Below are 19,767 nucleotides of genomic sequence, written 5' to 3'. Positions count from 1 at the left end.
GATTTCTGCTTCCAAATTGAAGTGGAGATAGCTAGAATTGTGGGAACAGATTCAGAAGGAGATATAGTTTGGGTGTTGAATCCTAAAAATACAGAAGGGGTTAACATCTTTGCAATGAAAAATGAGGCTTCACCATACAGCATTTCTGACCTGCTCCTGCCCCAGCCTTATGCTAGTTCTGTGTTCTGTTTCTTTCTTTATTTCGTATTTGACTGAAGATACATTCTGAGTATGTGGTTGTTTCAGCACAGATCCTGTGTGCTTTATCTAGGTTAGGTAGCAGTTCTATGAGCAGTCCTGGATGATCTCAGAGACTGGACACACTAGTAAGGCTATAGATAAATGTCCTTTCTAGATGTCATCTACAGCTGCTCATTGCCTTTACACTCAGAATAGGCGATTTCTCCCTGCAGCACAACTGATGGGCATGCAACCTAATCAGGCTGATTTTGCCTAAAAATGAGTTTTAGGAGTAATCCTGTATATCGCTGGCTCACACAAACAAGTGGTGTGATGGTTTCTGGTGTGGGGATGGTGACAGCTGGGAAAGGGGAATAGTCTTTTCAGCCGTCACAGCTGCATGTGGAAGAAGATATCCACAAGCCAGGGAAAGCTTACAGAAGTCTTCAAAAACATGGTCTAAATTTACTTTTTCCTTTATTTGATTTTATATTTGAAATGTGTACTTAAAGTAAATGGTGAGAGTGACTATTTAGAGGATAGAGACAGGACAACGACTTGGACATGAAAAAAATTCGATCCATTATTGAGGCACTAATAAAACTGATTTGTGAGGCTAATATAATGTGTGAAGTAATTCTAAACTTTCAGAAACCTTAAGGTTTAACATAAACTAAGTAATAAAATGTTGGTAATCTAAGTAATTGTTTTTCTTTTTGCAGCTGTTGCTTTTCCTTTCTGAAAAGTTGTCCGTTACATACAGTAGTTTACTTATTTTGTGTAGTATTTTCTTTATGCTGCACACATGATTAAAAAACCTAGCCTTTGGTATGCCCGTCGCTCTAGCATTTTTTTTAACCATTTAAGATAAAAAAATGAAGTTGCTCTTTAGACAGTGATGGTGTGAAAGTCTTCTCATTTAAGGGCTGGTTCTCCAACTCATCGTCCACTAGCTTTGAGTTTATAATAACTGTGCTGCTGCCAGTTAGTTGTACAACTGATCTGCTGGGAGTTGCTCTTAATTAGAAAAGGAAGAATTTTTTTTGTTTGTTTTCTTCTCTTGCTGTTTGTTTACATTGTGCCATGGAATCAAATACAGGTGATCCACACCTCAGGATAAAATTCTGTCTTGCCCATTAACAGAAATGAGCCCTCTTAAATGCAGAATGTTGAATCTGAGCGTATTTGTAGCTGAGGATATTTGTTGAAATTGAGTATGAAGATTTTTGTTGAGGGGAAACTAAATCACCACTAGTCACTTTTTTGATAAAAGCAAATGCATCATTGCTGATCTTGACTGCAATACAGTCCATATATGTGGATTTTAAACTGCTGTATTTTCTGTACAAAAATATTGGTGTGTTTTTATGACAATGAAGATTGGTTTGTCATGTAATTGTTGCTGTTAATATATACCCCATTCTGATGAATCTTAAATGAATATTGCTTCCCTTTATGGTCAGTGCACATAACTGAAAGCTGTTAAAGCATTTTTAACAAGAGAATTAACATAGAGTCTTTTGTAGATAAACTTCACCCTTCCTGTTTTGGATGGAGCAATAAGTTTACCATGGAGCAGATTTAGGAAATAGCTTTCCATCAATTCAGTATTTTATAAATAAAAAGTTGCAGGGCGGGGTCCTTCCTTTGGCATAAAGCTGATTATTTCCTGTTTAATCTTGAACTGGTGCATTTCAAGTAATGGGATTCTTTTAGCATCCATCAGAGAGGAGAGCTTTTAGGATTTTGTTTTCATTTATGGTTCTATGAAAATACAGTTTCTAGACTTGAAGATCATGATAGAACAAAGAGAAATTAATAGATACATAAATTTTTGCTCTTTCAGACAACTTTTGGACTTAGCTGCACAGTTGTTTGTAGCTGGGCATTCTTAAACATATAGCTTCTTATACGTGAGATGTCACTGATATATCTTTAAGAGATTATCACTACTTCTGGTGAGGTTTAGAAATTGATGAATTGCAATTGCTGTGGATTATTTGAATTCAGATATATCATCTGCTTGCAGAAGGCACACGCTTTCTACAAGAAGGATATGTAAGAAGTAGAACTTAAACTATTACTGCTGTTTTACCTAAGGAACACACAAGTTAATATATGAAGTAACACTACCCTCATCCAACACATCTGTTGTAAAGAAGCCTATGAAATCTAGGCCACACACAAACTGGTCTCCAAGGGCCTGTAGTTGGTGTTAGAATGCTGTTATTATGTGGTCTGATTGGTTTAGTGAAGAATTATCTCCAGTAAAACCATGTAACATAATAGTCCTTGCTCTCCCACATGGGAGCTACTTCTGCTTGACTGAGAAAGACATTTCTTGAAGAAGTAATAAGGCACTTGCTCTTGCCAAAATGTAACATTAAATGAAGTGTATAGTCATGTACATTTTTGCTGTGTATCGATTCTTGTTCAGTTGAACATTCGCTTAAAGTCCTCCACTGTTGTATTAAAAATTATTAAATACATGGACTTCCTAGCAATATATTTATAGTAAATGTCTTGCTTCTCATTGAAAACTTGTTTGTAGTAATTTTAAAGCAAAGAGCAATTATTTGGAAAATGTACGTTTTTGTAAACAAAAACTCAGTTGCTGAACTTTCCAGATACTAATTTAATTGCCAGGCAGTACAACTTTGTATGTGATGCTTTCCCTGTTCACTTTGACTTAAAAGAGCTGAGACAGTTCAATAGTTCATATGAGCAGTTCTCTAAATAGTACCAGCTAGGTTGGCTTTTGCTGTGATTGTTCAGAACTATATAGCCTTGCTCTCCAGATTTGTCCTTGTTGTGTAACTGGAGCTGGAAACACTGCCATTGTTGAGGACGTCTTTTTAATTGCTTTTTGTTATTTTTTGGCTCTGCTCAACAGTATCATACTAAAGCTGTATGTTCCATCTTTAGATTGCTTTACAAACATTGAGTAAATGCACAAAACCATGTAATTTTTTTGTTTGGGTGGTGAAGGGAAGAAGAAAGGAGTTGAGGGATGGTGCTTCTCTACAGAGATGATGATTAGAAGTATTGCTGAGCAGCAGAGCCCTGCACAACAGAAGCCATGGGAAAATGAGGCTGATGTGTGGAAGACAAGGCTGTGTGGCTTTGTTGGGTGCTCCTGCAGTCATTGCACTCCTGAGCCAGTCACAAGCTTCTCCTGCGCTGCAGTGGACGCCTCCGCCCTGTGCAAAACCCATGGCTTCACTGTAATTGCGGAGGTGTCACCAGGGGCATGATATGAAGCAAAGGAGTATCCAGATGATGTCTTGAGCTTAAACTGGAGATAATGGTTTCATGCAAGTAAATAATTTGGCCTGATGTTTTCTTCCCAGTGTATTAAACAATGTGGAAAAGATGAGAGTTGTGTCTCAGGACCCAGGCCAACTCTTCAGGGTTTTCAGCCTTAAAATGTTCATGCAAACTCAGCAGAGAGTTTGAAACTGTAGACATAGACACCCACTCCCCAGTTTTACAGAGCACTTTTCATACTAGAATTCTACTTTAAAATGAAGCAGGAAGCATTGTTTTAGGCAATCTTCCTCATTCAAATTAGTTTAATGAAAAGAATAAATAAAAGCGCAGGCAGGAGATGCTGTGGCATAGAAGCAAGATGCTGTAGACCTGCTGAACAGAAACACCATGGCCCTGTGCGGGGAACGGCGACTGGTTTCTGGAGAGTTTAGAGCCCGGTGGCCTCAGCTGCCTCTCCCAGGGGCCCCCTCCCAGGCGCTGCGGGTCCCAGCGCCCAGCCCTGCTGCACTGTGCTCACGCACCGACCCCCACGTTGCTGTCCCGGTCCTTGAGGGCAAAGCAGAGTTCAAATTGGAGTTGATGCTTCTTTTAAGGTGAGGGCTGTATCAGCATCTATTCCCCATGAGGGACTTCCAGCAGACCTCTCAGACAGGTATTTGAATGCCAAAAATGGTGGGCTTACATTCTGAAAGCTGATTAAATCTATTAAACCAAGCGCTTGAAACTTTCAGTAGAAAGGGAGGCAGAATTGCGTTTAGGTGCAAATAACCTTAATATTTTGCATATATTCAGTACGTAGCAAATTAACATGAAATTGTTCGTTATTACATAGTAGACTAAATAACTTGTTTCCCCCAATTTGCATTTCAATGCATATCTAATTGGTCTATGAACACATTGATTAATGGGTGCAGAAATTATTAGATAGATTCAAGGCAAAATTGTTAGTGTCTTTTTAAGAAAGGAACAGAGTAGACTTGTTGATATTTTATAATTTAAAATTGTATATGGCTATTGTAACCAAGTATTAAAATTGTTGTACGTTAATTTAGCTTTTGTAACCATGAAAAATAGTTCATCTTGGTTGAAAACCAATTTTAAATGTCTTGATCATGAGAATTGTCTGCAAGTGGTTTAATGGCAGTTCTGAGCATTCTTTGCACTGTGGAGCTATAAATTTATATATTATACTCATAAACATAACCGTACAATTACACTGCCACTGCAATAATGAAAATTTCTCTGTACTCTTTCAGTAGAGGATTAGCTTATTGTACTTGAGGAGAGTAAATTTCGGGTAAGCTAGTAAAGTCTAATTTGCATGGTTGAGAAAAATCCAAGATAATATGTAAATAAATTAAAAAGTTATTTGAGGAGAGGTAATAATTCCTTTTTAAAGATGTCTTTGGCAAAGAAGATAGTGTGATCCCAGCAATACTGAAATCTTTCACTGTATAGTAGTTTCCCAGTTTACTATAGCTTACGTGCACAATTATAGTGCAAAATCTTACTGTGTATGCAATCATGTTGGAGCTAGGTCTACGTTACAAAATCTTTTAGTATTGCTCTTAGGAATACAAGAAAAATTATAGCTCATCGTCGCTCTACCCATGCCAGGAAATCTTGGCATAGATGTGTCTGTGTTAACAGAAGAGTGCTTTGTCAGACTTCTTTTAGGTCTGCTGAGGAGGGGAAATAAGAAGCTGGCTTATACCACCAGAGGGCTATACCAGCCTAGCTATCGTTTTTTAGCTGGGGGAGCAAAAGCTTTTACCTCTGTCTGGTGTAGAGGAGCCCTGGGGCATCACTGAAGCAAGAGACATTTCAGGCAGTTTGCTCTTTCATTACTGGGGTGTCTAGAGGGGATGTGGTACGGCTTTCAAACTTGTGCTATACTTGTGCTCTGCAAGTTCAAGCTCTGCCTTTGTCAGAAATCAAACAACTACCAGTGAGCATGTTGCTTCTTTCCTCCTTGCATGGGCTATTTGATACATGTGGGATATGTGCCCTTAGTAACTGAAAAGTTTCTGTCTACTGAAAGATAATATATTAAATGAATACTTGCATGAATCACAGATACAAAATTGTGATTGCTGGGCATGTTGTGTCTTCTCAAGGATGAGTTAGTATCTAAGGGTTGCAGGCTGTTTAACATGGTTTCTGAGCCACAACCCTAACTCCTTCCCCTGTGTGAACTGAGAACCTTGAGGGTCTTTGGCCTTCTGGATGAAGAGCTGAGAACAGGCATTTCTGAAGATGAGCGCTGACTCACAAGCACTGATGGTGGGCTGGATACATATGGTGCAGAGCTGCTCAGAGAGCCTAGAGTTGCGTCATGTTGCTGTGAAGGAGTCCTAGTGGAGATGAGAGTGTGTTAGATGAATCTGTAAATGTATGGAATGATAAGAATACTCAAAAATGCAGGGAAGATTGTGGTGAAAAAGAGCAAGGGATTGGAAATTACATAGGAAATCATGGGCATCGATTCCACTTGCTAAATCATCACATCCACTTAATGGATGTGGTCCTCCTCATGCCTGGTGGTCCTGCTTGTGTTTGTGAGCAGAAGTACCACCTTCTGCATTGAAATGAATTTGCCCATCTCTTGCATAAAGCTGCTTGAGCCTTGCATGCACAAGTCTCTTAATGATTCCTATTCAAGAGGCTTTTACACATGTATAAAGCCAAGAGCATTCAAAAAAAGTGTCACAGTCATATTCGTTCAAAACCATAGCTGGAGAAGATAGTTAATGTTGTCTACATTTATATAAAATAAAACACATTCATTAGAACAATTCTCCCAGAAATGAGAAGTGAAGATTCAGTCGAATCCTTTCTGAGACGGAGAAGAGAAATTTGCATCTCCCATTTGCTACTCAGTTGGATGTTCTACCAGCTGTGGACATGGGAGATACAGAGGCTAACGCAGCCTGGTGGGACCAGTCTTCCTGAGGGTCTTTCTAGTTATCAGGGGACTTCTCTCGTTTCCCTCTTCTTCAAAGGCTGCTTAGACCAGAAGCTGTAGTTTTAGCTGTTCTGAATGACCTTGAGAAGTTAAAAAGCCTTTCTTTGCACAGACTGTAGAGCTAAGCTGGGGAAACTTGGTGCATGGGTTGAAATAAGGGTTGCAAATATCTCCACTGTAACTTCCCTTCATGTTTTTCAGCAGCTCTGTTGTGCAAAATATACGAGCAGCTTTGCAACAGTTTTGGAGAAGAACATGGGACTGTGCTAGGCAGAGGAAGAAAATGATGCAGACTTTGTCAGTGAGTAGTAGACAAGTCATCAAGGTATCCCCTAGCTAGGTATAATTTCATCCACGCCCAGAGTTCAGATTTATAACAAAGTTTTGGTGATGGTGTTTTCTACCCATCAAATGAGCCATTCAATACATTTTCTTTGGTTTAAGCCAAGACCATTTCTAGTTTATCATTGCAGGAGGGATTTAGCAGTCTTAAGACATGAGCAGTCTGCACGTGCTTGCTTCCACCCCTCTTTCTTCATCATCAGAGGTTAACATCCTAGAGCTGAGCTGGAAGAAGAGAATGTGTGGTATCCTTCATCTCTTTTGCGTCAGTGTCGTAAGTCACTGTTGATGGGGCTTTGAGGGTAACTGTGAAAACTTTGCACAGACACAGATTAGGGAGTTCTCAAAAGTTTCATTCTGCCTGGTGAGTTCTAGGGCTTGATCACCTCCAACCTGGGGGACTAACTCCATTGCTCTAGCTAGATCCGGAAGTAAATGTCTTTTAGTTATTTTTCAACAGTTTTAAGTGCAAATTTTGGTTTAGTTTTCACTACTAACATGTTGCAGGTACATCACACCTTTAGATTTGCCTAAAGTGCTTGTACAGAGACTAGCACAGTGAAGGGTTGATCTCAGCCAGAGCTTCTATGCTATTATCATGTAAGACTAAAAAGAGCTAAAATGCCACGAGAATAATATAAAAGTAGGCATATTTTTGAGCCTCTGACCTCACAGATGCCAGATGTGCTGATTTTGGAAAACTCTTCAAAGGCAACTTGAATTCAGCTTATATACTTATTCATAGGAAAATCAAGACTATATATATATTTTGTGTATGTGTATATAAAATAAATATATTTATATATTTGGGAATAGAACAGCTGTTTCTGCTTCTCCTTCATCTGCTTACTAAAATGTTACATGTTCTTTCCGTTATCCTGATGCTGTAGCTTAGGTCAGAGAGTAAAAGTATGCTAGGGCCTTGGTAAATGATCACCCTATGGCTTTAGCTATTTTCAGGATTACCTGACGTATATATCAGACAGAATAATCATGTTGTTGGTGTTATTCCCTTTCTTGTTTTTTAATATAAACCCGTTATTTCTTCTTTCCCCACACCTGGAATCATTTTCAGTTTTTAGTTCCAGATGTTTACAGATGAGCTTTCTATGGTCTGAGCTCAAAATCAATATCAGCTGGAATTTTAAAGATAGGGTTATTTTCAAACCTTGTTGGGTCACAAGTTCTTCCAGTATTCTTCTACAACAGAGAGCTTTTTTGCTTGTTTGGAGTCTTTCCTGCAGTTTTCTTTCTTCCTCAAGCATTGTATTCTCAGTTTATTTTCCAGAAGACGGATTTTAATATGCCATGTCACCATCCTCTTTTTCAAGAGCTTTGAGTGCTTTCACAATTTTTTCAAATAGTTGATTGTACCGTTAAGCTGTAATTAATATCTTCTGTAGTTGATACTCTTGTAATTGATAATCTCTACTCTCTTTTGCAAAACATAGTAACTCCTCTCTGAGGGTTGGTAGCTGTGCACTGGTTTCAGATGTAAACTGGTTTATGAAGTTATTTCCACTTCACAACTGTGGCTTATAGTTCTTTCAGTTGTGCTGATGCATCTGGTTTTACAATTGAATCACTGAATCACATTAATTGGAGGGGAAGTAATTTTAAAAGGGATCATCTCAGTGATGCAATTTACGTTGCAGCTATACAAATAGGTTTATCAGCACAATTGAGAAGGAGACAGATTGCGCCAGGAGGATCAGAATTAGCAGCTGGGGTAGAAAGCTTGTTGAGGGAAAATTGCTCAATTATTGTTAGAGGAGCTGAGCTGTTTCCTTTGTTTTCTGTTGTTAGAACTGCCTTCCTGCTCCACCTTTGCCCTCTTCCCCTATTTTAGGTCAATTCTATTTTTTTAAAAGTCTTTTGTCACAAAGTATTGAAAACGTTCATCTCGTGTATGAAGGTGTTTAGTTTCCAGATTGTTGTGACAGCAGAGTGACTTCTGACTCCAGATACAGTGATGACAATGGCTCTCTTGATTCTCAAGTCTTCTTTTGTGAAAGTTTTGAAGAAAGATGTGCTTAGATTGAGCTAATATTTGTATGCTAAGGGTCAGAAAATGTCATCTGTGTTAGTTCTTTGTGGTGTGAGAGAGAAATAGCAGGTAGCACTATATGCCATTAATTTGAAGACCAATTAAAAGTAGAGCATTTCCTTCAGTTGTAGCTTTGGGTGCCTTCCCATGCAGAAGGCAGGGTGATGTGCCTGTGTTCTCTATTAGTGTCAGGATTTCACTTGTGCTGGTGTTGCACGGCGTCCTCTGAAGACTGACAGTTACCAGGTTTGTTTACCTGTGGAAGATCACACGCATCCTTGGTTTGACCACTTCAAAGGTGATAAAATAGGACAAATAGACATGCAATTAAAAAAAAAAAAAAAAAAAAAAAAAGATGGCTCTGGGGAGAAAAGACCTTTCAGAAATCATTCTGTGACAGTGCTAGCAAGCATGCTGCAAGTACTTGAAAGGTATGAGTTATCCAAAGTGAAATACCATCTGTCTGTCTTATGGCTAATGAGAGATGGTGATTCTTCCTGAGCTTTTTCCTTGGAAAGAGTCAGAAAAAAAGTAACCCAAATTTACTCTGAAGTTCTCTTAGCAAGTGCTGTGTTTTACTTGCTGTGGAACATGAACTCTGAGAGTCTGGGTTTCGTGCTGATATTTTACTACCAAAGAACTAAACATACAAAGCAGGAAACAAACCTTCACTCAGAAAAAATGCCATGTGCATACCATTTCCACACTTAAGATGTTTAGCTCCAGTTTGTTTTGGGCTGCGCTCTTCTTTTTGACTTCTTAATCTCCATTGAAAATGAGTTTCTTCCAGAAGGTTTTATTTTATTTGTCAACCAGGGTTTGAAAACTGGGTCATGTTTTAAACTATTTTTATAGAATATACTATCAAACATGTGAGAACTGTATTTATTAAAGGTATCATGTTAAATCGTTGTGTTTCTGAGAATAGTTTAATTTGTGTGCGGAATGTGGGTTTTTTTACTGCTCCTCTGACATGAATATCCCTGAGCTGCCCTTGGACTGGTCCTTAAGAATAAAATGGTGTTGGTGGTGTTTGGTTGTGGGTTTTTTTTTGTTTGTGTTTTTCTTTCTTTTTTGTTAATGGGAAGTTGCTTATATACAGTTGTATCATTTGTGTCGACAATATAGATAAATATGAGAGGAAAGGGTCACACATTTTGTAAAAAAACAAGCACACCCTATTAAAAGATACTCTGAAGAATATCAACATTTTAGCTTTTTTTTTCCTCCTAAAAAAATGTACAGAGATATAAAACTTACTTATCTTCGTTCAAAAAGCCAGTGTACTTTCTAAATGGAAATTGGCCACAGAGGTGTGAAAATGAACTGCATCTGGCAGTTGGAAGACTTTGACAAGTTCATTTTTTGGTGGGTGCTTAGATTAATAACCTTAGCTGGAATCTGAAAAAAAGTTTTGAAAGGCCACTGACTGACCTTTTGAAAACCACCTAAGAGCACTGTCAGATGTTTGTTTGAAAAACAGTTGCAGTGATAATGAGAATTTACTTCTCCTCAACTGTAGTACATAACTGACTTGCAAACTCTTCATTCCCTGCAGTACCTGATCAGACAGGTTCACGTAAACTGTTGCCAGGATTTCTCTTATCCTTAGCGGTTGAATCACCAATGCAGTCAAACTAATTAAAGTCATATTTGTCAAGGACCTCTACAAGAAACAGATATCCAACAAGCAAACATAATTTGGTGAAATTATTTAAACACAACTTGTATTTAAAGTATTAGGAAAGATTACAAAGTTATTGTTGCTTTGTATAAAAATTGAGATTGCTAGACATGCCACAGTTAAATTAATTTTACATATATTTGCAATGAAAATCTGGTTTAGCATTTGCAAGAGGAATTTAATCTCTTTCTTAAAGGCGTTTCTTCCATTAAGAGTTATTTCTTATATCCAGATAGTTCTGAACTAGTCACATTTGTATTAGCGCAGGTCAAAAGAGAAGGCAAATACATCTTGCAGTTGAAACTTGTGTTAAATCCGGTATTCTTTGTTTGGTTTGGATCTGCAATAGCACCTAACTCAATGAAGGTTGTTGGTGTGTTAATGTAAAGAGTCTTGCATTTAATTGTTTTCTAAAATGTGTTGTTTCTAGGTCTACAGACAAGACTGTGAAACCTTTGGCATGGTAGTAAAGATGCTGATTGATAAAGATCCATCATTAGAGAAGTCCATTCAGTTTGCCCTGAGGCAGAATTTGCATGAAATAGGTGAGCGATGCATTGAAGAACTCAAACATTTCATTGCTCAGTACGATGCTGCCAATCAAGATCTATCAGAATCCTTCAAAGAGGGCTCATACTAAGGACAAAAATAGGCTTTTAGATCCTCTACGTTGTGTATGCCATAATACATAAATCTGCTTTTGCGGGGAAAGAGGAGATCTTGCTGGAGATTTGAACCCAAGCCCTGCCCTCCTCCGTAGTAGCTCAGGTGGCTATATCTTGTTCACTGTGGTCTCCACAATTGTATTCTTCCTTACCTGTACTTGTTGACATATATTCCTTTGAAAGGATGTTCTTTTCAAAAATGCTGTAAAGTGACAAACTATTTTTGAAACCTTTCCACAGTTACCTAGGAAAAAATGTTCAGTCCGATGTATGTGTACTTATGTTTTGATGTCTGTAAGTGTGACTTCAAAAACTGTATTTTTATTAAAATAACAAGAAGCAGCTCTTCATTGGTCAACATGCAGAAATATGTCTTGGGTTTATATTTACTATAGGAAGGGAAGACTTGCAAAATTGTTCACAACCATGATTTAAATTATTTATTATAGTTTAATTTTAAACTTCAGATTCATTCTGTAAAATTACACTAGGGGTTATCTCTAGTCTCTGACTGCCAGAGCAACTTAACTACTTGATATAAGAAGTGCTGCATTTTTGTTCTAATTGCAGGTTCTGCAAATGCCTTTTAAATTTTGGTGTTTTCCATATCATGAGTCATTACTAGTAAGCAGTATTATGTAGGGTGAATTCCATTTTTTGTTACTATTTGCTACTAAACGTTTCCTTTGTTACATTTTTGACTACACCTCACAGAGTGTAACTGCAGGCAGCCACTGAACAGGGAAAGGTCCCTTCTCCTACTCTCTCCATCTCCCCCCTTACACCTTCTCACCACTTTTCATCCATCAGTTTTAACAATTGGGAGGCTGTGTGTAATCTTTATTTCCACCATCAAGAAGGGAGCAGGAATTTGGGGTGGCAAGGTGGGGCAAGGAAAGCGGGCAGGACCATCTCTTTAGTAACTCCAGATTATTTTGGGTTACGTGAAGTTGAACACTAAGGCCCCAAATTCATCATCATTTCAAACCTAGGTGATTCTGGGTGATGTCTGCCATCATTTTTGACCTGATAAAGCAACTTGTAGTGGGGGAGCAGCAGTTGAGGAGTCAAGAGACTGCCACTGCTACATGATTACGGTTCAGAGATGAAAAATATTTAGGACTCATTGGATTGTGTACAGCTTTACATTTAATAAGGTACTGTTTTTTATGAATGTTTTAGGAAAGGGATAATTTGAGTCATAATCACAAAGAGGTAAGTATAAGCACAATTGTTTTATATACATTTGCATTTAGAAACACGTGAAACTCTGTAAAAGGACTAATGACCAAAGCTCACTGTTTCCAAAGTGCACAGTATTCTGAAATAAAAAAGTCTTTGAATTCAGCCCCCTTATCAAGATAGCTTCTCAGATTTCATCAGAATGCTGTGCAGAAAAATTAATGAAATAGCAGTGATTTTGCTTGTACAAGGTACTGTATGCATCACAGCATCTTACACATGCAAATCATTATATGGTATATTAAATGTGTATTACATCAGATTCCTGAGATCCCTGATTAGTTTTAATGTCAGTAGGGTGTGGTTTTGCAGTTGGCTTTTGTTGGTTTCTAAGAGTTCACATTGCTCAAAGGAGATGACCTGCAATTTACCTTGTTGGCACCTGGGATTGTGTGGGCTGCACAGTGAGTGGGAATCAGCTCATGGATCCTACAGAACGCTAATTTGGGGAGAGAGAGCGGGGAAGAGAGGCAACCTGTTGTGGCACAGTAGCTAGACCTGACCCGCCCCTTCTGGCAACAACCTGGTTTACCGAGATCAGTCATGAAACCACAGGCAAAGTCTTCTCTGAGGCAAAAGCGTAACTACAGCACTACACTACTTGTCTACGGGACCGAGAGCCTTTGGGGTGTTACATCAGAGTTTCTGCTTTGGGTTAGAAATGCTAATGAAAAAAATGCTGAAATCATGTTTAATATATTTTTTGATTAAAAATGTCCATTATTACTGTACAGTTTGTTAGGAATCTCCTTTACTAGAAGCCTGATTAAATTTACTATGATAAAAGTATCTGATTTTTCAAGTGTTTTTCTGTAAAGTAAGACCTAAGCTTACAATCACAGAATCATAGAATATCTTGAGTTGGAAGGGACCAGTAAGGATCATCGAGTCCAACTCCCTGCTCCTCGCAGGACTACCTAAAACTAAACCAAATGACTAAGAGCATCATCCAGATGCTTCTTGAACTCTGACAGGGTTGGTGCGGTGACCACTTCCCTGGGGAGCCTGTTCCAGTGAGCAACCCCCCTCTCAGTGAAGAACCTTTTCCTGATGTCCAACCTGAACTTCCCCTAATGCAGGGGGGGATTCATTCCATTTCCTCATGTCCTGTTGCTGGTCACCAGAGAGAGGAGATCAGCACCTCCCCCTCCATTGCCCCCCTTGAGGAAGTTGTAGACCATTGATGAGGTCACCCTGCAACCTTCTCTTCTCCAGGCTGAACAAGCCAAGTGACCTCAGCCAGTCCTCATAAGTCTTACCCTTGAGACCTTTCACCATCTTGGTCTCCCTCCTCTGGGTCCACTCTAATAGCCTGATGTCCTTCTTATACTGAGGTTCCCTAAACTGCACATGGCACTTGAGGTGTGGCCGCACAAGTGCAGTGTAGAGTGGGACAATCACCTCCCTCAATCGGCCAGCTATGCTGTGCTTGGTGCACCCCAGGACATAGCTGACCCTTTTGGCTGTCAGGGCACACTGTTGACTCATGATGAACTTGCCATGCTCAACCCAAACCACCAGATCTCTTTCCACAGGGCTGCTCTCCAGCCTCTCATCTCCCAATTTGTACGTATAAGCAGGATTACCCAGTCCCAGGTGGAGAATCTGACACTTGCTCTTTTTAAAAAATTTCATATAGTTAGTGGTTGCCCAGCTCTCTAGTCTGTCCAGATCTCTCTGCAAGGCCTCTCTACCGTTGCGGGAGCCCACAGCTCCTCTTAGTTTAGTATCATCAGCAAACTTAGTTACTGTATGTTTGAATCCTGTTTCTATATAATTTATAAAAATACGAAAGCACTGGCCCTGAAATTGAGCCCTGGGCAATCCCACTGGTGATTGGCCACCAGCCTGATGTAACTCCAGTTACTATAACTCTTTAAGCCCAACCCATCAGCCAATATTCTTGGTTTTTTAGATTAGCTAGTAAGGCAGTAAGATCTTTCAAAAGTTTGTTAAGTTGTCCTTGGCTTAATCCAACTTTTCTTTTGAAATGGATTAAATTTTACTCATGAACTAAGGAGCCTTTTGATTTTTTTGGTAAGTGCTATTTCTGTGAAAGGTTTAATTCACATTCATGAGTGATTGATAGGTAACTGCTTTTCTGTTTAGCATTTGTCATTATGTTGAATGTTCACATTTAACCTTTTGTGATGTATGCTTTGTGTTGACGTAAAAGTAAAATATTATGCCAATCACTTAAGCAAGAAACATGGCTGTTAGTCTTGCTTCCTGTAGAAGCAAACATATACTTTGAATTTATTTCATATCAATGTAAAAAGTTGTCCTTGGTCTGGTGGCCAGCCTTGATGGAGCTCCTGGGAAGGAGTATTGGTGGAAGGAACCAGATGCCGTGATGGAGGAATTTTTCTTTGTCACCGTTAGAGCTCCTGAAAACAAAACTTACTCATTAATGTCCAGATAGCCTTAAAAGAATAAAAAGGGAAGAGGAAAATGGAGGAAAGGAGCGTGGAAATTCGGTGCTACCTGCTGAGGCTGAAGTGGTTCTGAACAGATCAGTAACCTGACTGGGTGAGTTGGCAGCTTGGAGTGACAACGTAAGCAGTTAGCATGAAAATCAGCAATAAAACCACAACTGTGAAAGGAGCTAATGCCACATATCAGAGAAGGACCAGTTCCTTGACACCCTGTTGTCTGTGCAAGGTTTCCTCTTTTGATGAGGATGTGGATAATGTATTGCCCTAATACTTCTCACTATTATGAAGGCTGTACTGGTTTTGGCTGGGATAGAGTTAGTTTTCTTCATAGTAGCTGGTATGGTGGTGCTATGCTTTGGACTTGTGATGAAGAGAGCGTTGGTAATTCAGGGATGTTTTAGTTATTGCTGAGCAGCGCTTGGACAGAGCCAAGGCCTTTTCTGCCTCTCACCCCACCTCACCAGTGAGTAGGCTGGGGGTGCACAAGGAGTTGGGAGGGGACACAGCCGGGACAGCTGACCCCAACTGACCAAAGGGACATTCCATACCGTGTGGCGTCATGCGCAGCAATAAAATCAGGGTGGGGGTATTTTGCCAGGGCTGCCATTGCTCAGGGACTGGCTGGGTATCTGTTGACTAGTGGAGAGCAACTGGGGTTTTTTGTATCAATGGGGTTTGTTTTGGTATTCTTTTACTTATTAAACTGTGTTTATCCCACGAGTTTTCTCACTTTTACTGTTCTGATTATCTCCCCCCTCCCCTTGAGTGTGCAGCTGTGTGATGCTTAGGTGCCTACCAGGGTATAAGCTCCAGTTGGAATATAAGTGCCAGTTCTAATAACACAAAGTTGTTCTAATAACAAAGTTGTACGGCTATCTTTAAACTTAGTGTATCATTTTTAAAGTGGATAAAAATCCAAGTCAGCCCCTCTTTCATTAACGGTGCTTACAAGTACCTGTTATTCTTTCCCTGTCACGAACATCTCTTACCAGTCTATTCCTCAGCAAAACAAAGCTTTCCAAATGTTTTCTAACACTGTTAATTACTTGTGGTCCTGCAGCCCAGCACAGGTAAGGGAGATGTGCGTGCCTCAGAGCAGAGGTATCTAAACTAGCTCTCAACAAGCTGCTTAACCCCTGGAAGGCAACACACTGGAACACGGTTTCCCTAGGCATCGTGCTGTGCAACCCTACCTTCCTTGGCTGGGTCTGGTCTTGAGGGAAAACAGGTCAGAGCTCCTGCCTCGGGCTCTGCTGTTTGGCTGCTAGGAAAGCAAACCTGCCTCAGCCACCACAGCAGCCCGCCAGCTGGAAGCATCCCATGAGCCGCCCATGGGCCCCTGCGATGTAGCATGATATTACTTTGATCAGCTTTCATGTACACAAGACTTGTTTGTACTAGAAAAGTGACTTATATGGTGAATACCACCTCTGGGAGTAAAGGATCTTTTGCTTATTTTACCCTGAAAAATACAAGCAAGCAACTGCTAGTTTGATTTAGCAATAGCTTCATTTTCTTTGGTGTAAGACAATACCTATGTGTCCGTTCCCTCCCTTACTTCTAGTTGCTTTTATTGTAAAACTCCTATACCCTCAAGAATTACAAGCTTAGTTCAATTTGCCAGGCTTCTGTTATTTCAGTAATTACCTTTCTTCAGGTGGTCAGAAGGCCAATGGCTTTAGCATTTACTATCTTAATTGGTGGATGTCGCTGTTAATTCAAGTAACAAATTTCTGCCCTTTATCTAAAAAGTTGGAAGAAGTTTATTATTCCTTAACATAGCTCCGGCTCCATATATGAGTTCAAGGCAACTTCTGAGATTACCTACTACTTCGGAGTTTTTTTGCCAGCTTGCCCTTCTAGAACCACCCAGCATCTCTCTTCCTTTATACAGGTGAACTTCAGAAACTATTTCTGGGCAAAGAGAGGAACAATAATAATAGTAAAAAAAAAATCCACAACCAGAGGAGTTGCATATTTGTTGTACTGATATATTCCAGGCTTGTGTGGTTTTTACATTTATATAGTTTACATTTTGCTTGACCCATAAATAACACTTGCAAGATTAAGAGGGCCATAGCTTAGAGAGTATTTACATAGCCCCACCATGCATACAGAGCTTTTCATACCTAGTAGACAAAATTAAGCTGTTTTGCACTAAACATTTTTCAATATTTTTCAACTTAAAACCCCTGACTAAAATACAAGCAATATTTCATCCATAATGCTGCTGTTAAACCCCTAACAAATCTAGTTTGATATTGTAACAAACTTCTTCAAATTCAGGGATATAAAAATATTCAGCTTTTAAAATTTTAACTGTACAATATGTACATTAGTATTTGCACTGTTAAATTATGAATACATTTAAGCCTATGAAATACTACATTATAAATATCAATGTTTTTTGATTTAGAATTGCAGCTAATACATTTTAAAACCTGGATAATGCATTTGAAAAGACACAATTCTGGAGCCTAATCCTTTAAGCCCTTATGAAAGTATTTGTTACGTAAGTAGATTCATTGACTTAAATGGGGTTACATGCCTGAGCAAAGGACTCCAGCACTTGTACCTCTCTTTCACTGATAGGGGGTGGGGGGCACAGCCTAAAAACCATCACCACTCATTGGCAGCTAAGTCCAACTCCAGCAGCTGAATGAGTATCTTCCTTTAAACAGGCACCAAAAGAAACCCCTTAGAATTCTTAAAAAATTGTGGAGGGGAAAACATGAAAGTTAAATGTGTAAACCATTTACTGCTGCTTTAGGATACATCAAGGCCTCAAGCATTTCAGCTCCCACATTCTGATTTTTGCCCCTTTAATAGTGGACTCTTTGGAAAAGGAGCGTTTTCCCAAATTAAAAAAAAAAAAAAAAACACAACAGTTTTTGTAAGGAAACTTGAAGGAGGAGTTTTATCAGTGAAGAAAGGGCACAGTATAGAGCCTTCTTTTTCTTGGTGGTAAGAGGAAAAAGTCAAAGATCACCCTGTGTGGGTATAGCTATAGCACAGGACTGACAATTTCATTTATTGATCTCTGTTGAATCCCCTCTCTCAGATAATTCAACATAAGTGAATAGCGAGCATAAAATAAAACGTCTACAAAACATCTGTATCAAGAACTGCAATAACAGTATTCTGACAGCTGAAATGTAATACGTAAACCTAGCAATATCCGAGCAGATCATCATTTGGCATAGTGACATTTCTGAATGTTACTTGTACAATGTAAACTCTGGCAGGGTTATCATTTACACTGGCAAAGCATTAAGAACCTTAGCAACTTGCCTACGTACAATTATTAATATAAAAAGATGTGGTTCAAACTGTAGCTACAGAGTTGACTGGTCTTCCCGACTGTTAAAAACAAATTAAGAAATGATGCAATTTTTTCCTTTGTGTCCCCTCTTCTTCTTTGATTTGGTTGTCCTTTGTCCAAACTGAGAACTAGATAATGCAGTAGTTGGACCAGACAGGTCATCTGTGTAATAGGGGTATCTCAGTGATCGTGGCTGTGGAATTGGCTGTCCTAGAAAATATCCTTCCTCTTCAGAATCAGATGATGAAGATGAAGTTGAACACCAGGAGTCATCTTCCTCACCATACAATCCAAAAAACTTATCAACCACCTGATTCCGCAGTGCATAATCAGACCTAGTATGGGCATATTGTCCATACAGCTCCGCATTTTGAATATATGCCCGAATCTCACGTGAGCTTCTATTTTGAATAAATTTTTCATGATCCTGAGGGGAGTAGTAACGAAATCTCTCTCTTGGAGAGCATCTTCTTTCTGTGGCCAAGTTAAGTGCATTATCTGAACGAGACTTCCTACTCCTTCTACGATGATGAGAAGGCCGATTTCCACGCTCTTCAAAATGGTAAACACGCCTACGAGTCCTTTCACTCATTGGAGGCTGACGTATTTCAACATTCTCATAACTTCCATTATCAATAACATCATCCGAAAACTTCACTTGCTGTGGTCTAGACTGGGATTTAGATCTTCTCAGTACAGGCATATGCACTGGCTTTTCCTCCGGCAAGACCTTTTCCTGACACAACTCTGAGCTCAGACTCTTCAAGGACTCTGTGCTCCGGTGGAGCATTGAAGAATTCAGAGTTCCCATGTTGCTCATTTTCTCACAGTCCTCTACCTCCAGTTCTTCGAAAGTTTGCAGAGAGTAAAGAGATGGCCGTGGCTTGCTTTCTCCGTCCATTGAAGCCCCTGTGGTGGGAATAGAGAAAAGAGAGGGAAAAAAAATAAATGAGAGGACCATCCAAGAGGTAAGTATTATAACAAAATATTGAACATTTCTTTTCAGTAAAGCAGACCTTTTTAGTGTTATTTGGAACTATTACCAAAAGGACTAGCTTCATAGAAGAATTAAGCTTTGACTTAAAATATTTAAGTATTAGCTCTGATTACTAAAGAATTAGCTAACATTAGAACATCAAGAGCAGAAGAAATTTAATGGGTTTAAAATTTTTAAACAGCTCTAACACGCATACATCTAAGCCTCTAAGAAAAAAAGAATTTCTTTAAATTATTCTACAGTTCATGCTTACCATTTTTAAGGCTAAAATATTTCATGCTTCTGGTATCATTAAGTTCAATATTCCAACTGTTGCTACAGGAAAGCCAGGCTTACTGCCTTGCAAAGAAGGATCCTTGCCCTCCAAAAATCATCAGCAGTAAGTTGGCCTGGTTTATTCCAGATCTGTGCCCAATGACCCTTTATTCCCACAACAACAGCGTCATCTGCCCTGTGACCTTCCCGGGTGCAACACCTCTAGTTCCTCTTCTTCCCGTGACCCTGAATCAAGCTCCCCTCATCAGTTCCTTCATTACTGCTTGGGCAATGCAGCATGTGGTCAGGCCTGAGCTACATGAGGAGCTACAATAATGCAGGTTACAGAAGGAAAGGAATGGA

At 39.3% G+C, this 19,767-nt stretch overlaps 2 protein-coding genes across 8 annotated transcripts in view; one reads left to right on the top strand and one right to left on the bottom strand.

The window, feature by feature from the left end:
- PPHLN1 (periphilin 1) overlaps positions 1–13,184 on the top strand; it is a 72,473-nt gene extending 59,289 nt beyond the window's left edge. For 4 of the 5 annotated variants that reach the window (XM_074827428.1, XM_074827423.1, XM_074827422.1 and 1 more), the window contains one exon: positions 10,919–13,184. In XM_074827428.1, the coding sequence (XP_074683529.1) occupies positions 10,919–11,128 (210 nt within the window). In that variant the 3' untranslated portion in view covers positions 11,129–13,184. Of the gene's footprint in view, positions 1–6,616; positions 7,310–10,918 lie in introns of those variants that run through there. The other variant, XM_074827425.1, reaches the window with a different exon arrangement.
- A 3,616-nt stretch (positions 13,185–16,800) lies between these two features.
- The window catches only part of PRICKLE1 (prickle planar cell polarity protein 1), a 65,865-nt gene continuing 62,898 nt past the window's right edge, over positions 16,801–19,767 (bottom strand). For all 3 annotated transcript variants that reach the window (XM_074827417.1, XM_074827418.1, XM_074827419.1), the window contains one exon: positions 16,801–19,061. In XM_074827417.1, the coding sequence (XP_074683518.1) occupies positions 18,205–19,061 (857 nt within the window). In that variant the 3' untranslated portion in view covers positions 16,801–18,204. The remainder of the gene's footprint in view (positions 19,062–19,767) is intronic.

The sequence above is a fragment of the Strix aluco genome, chromosome 5, assembly GCF_031877795.1.
Source record: "Strix aluco isolate bStrAlu1 chromosome 5, bStrAlu1.hap1, whole genome shotgun sequence".
Taxonomy (NCBI): domain Eukaryota; kingdom Metazoa; phylum Chordata; class Aves; order Strigiformes; family Strigidae; genus Strix; species Strix aluco.
The sequence above is the reverse complement of the archived record's forward strand: the minus strand, read 5'-3'. Positions and strand labels throughout refer to the sequence as shown.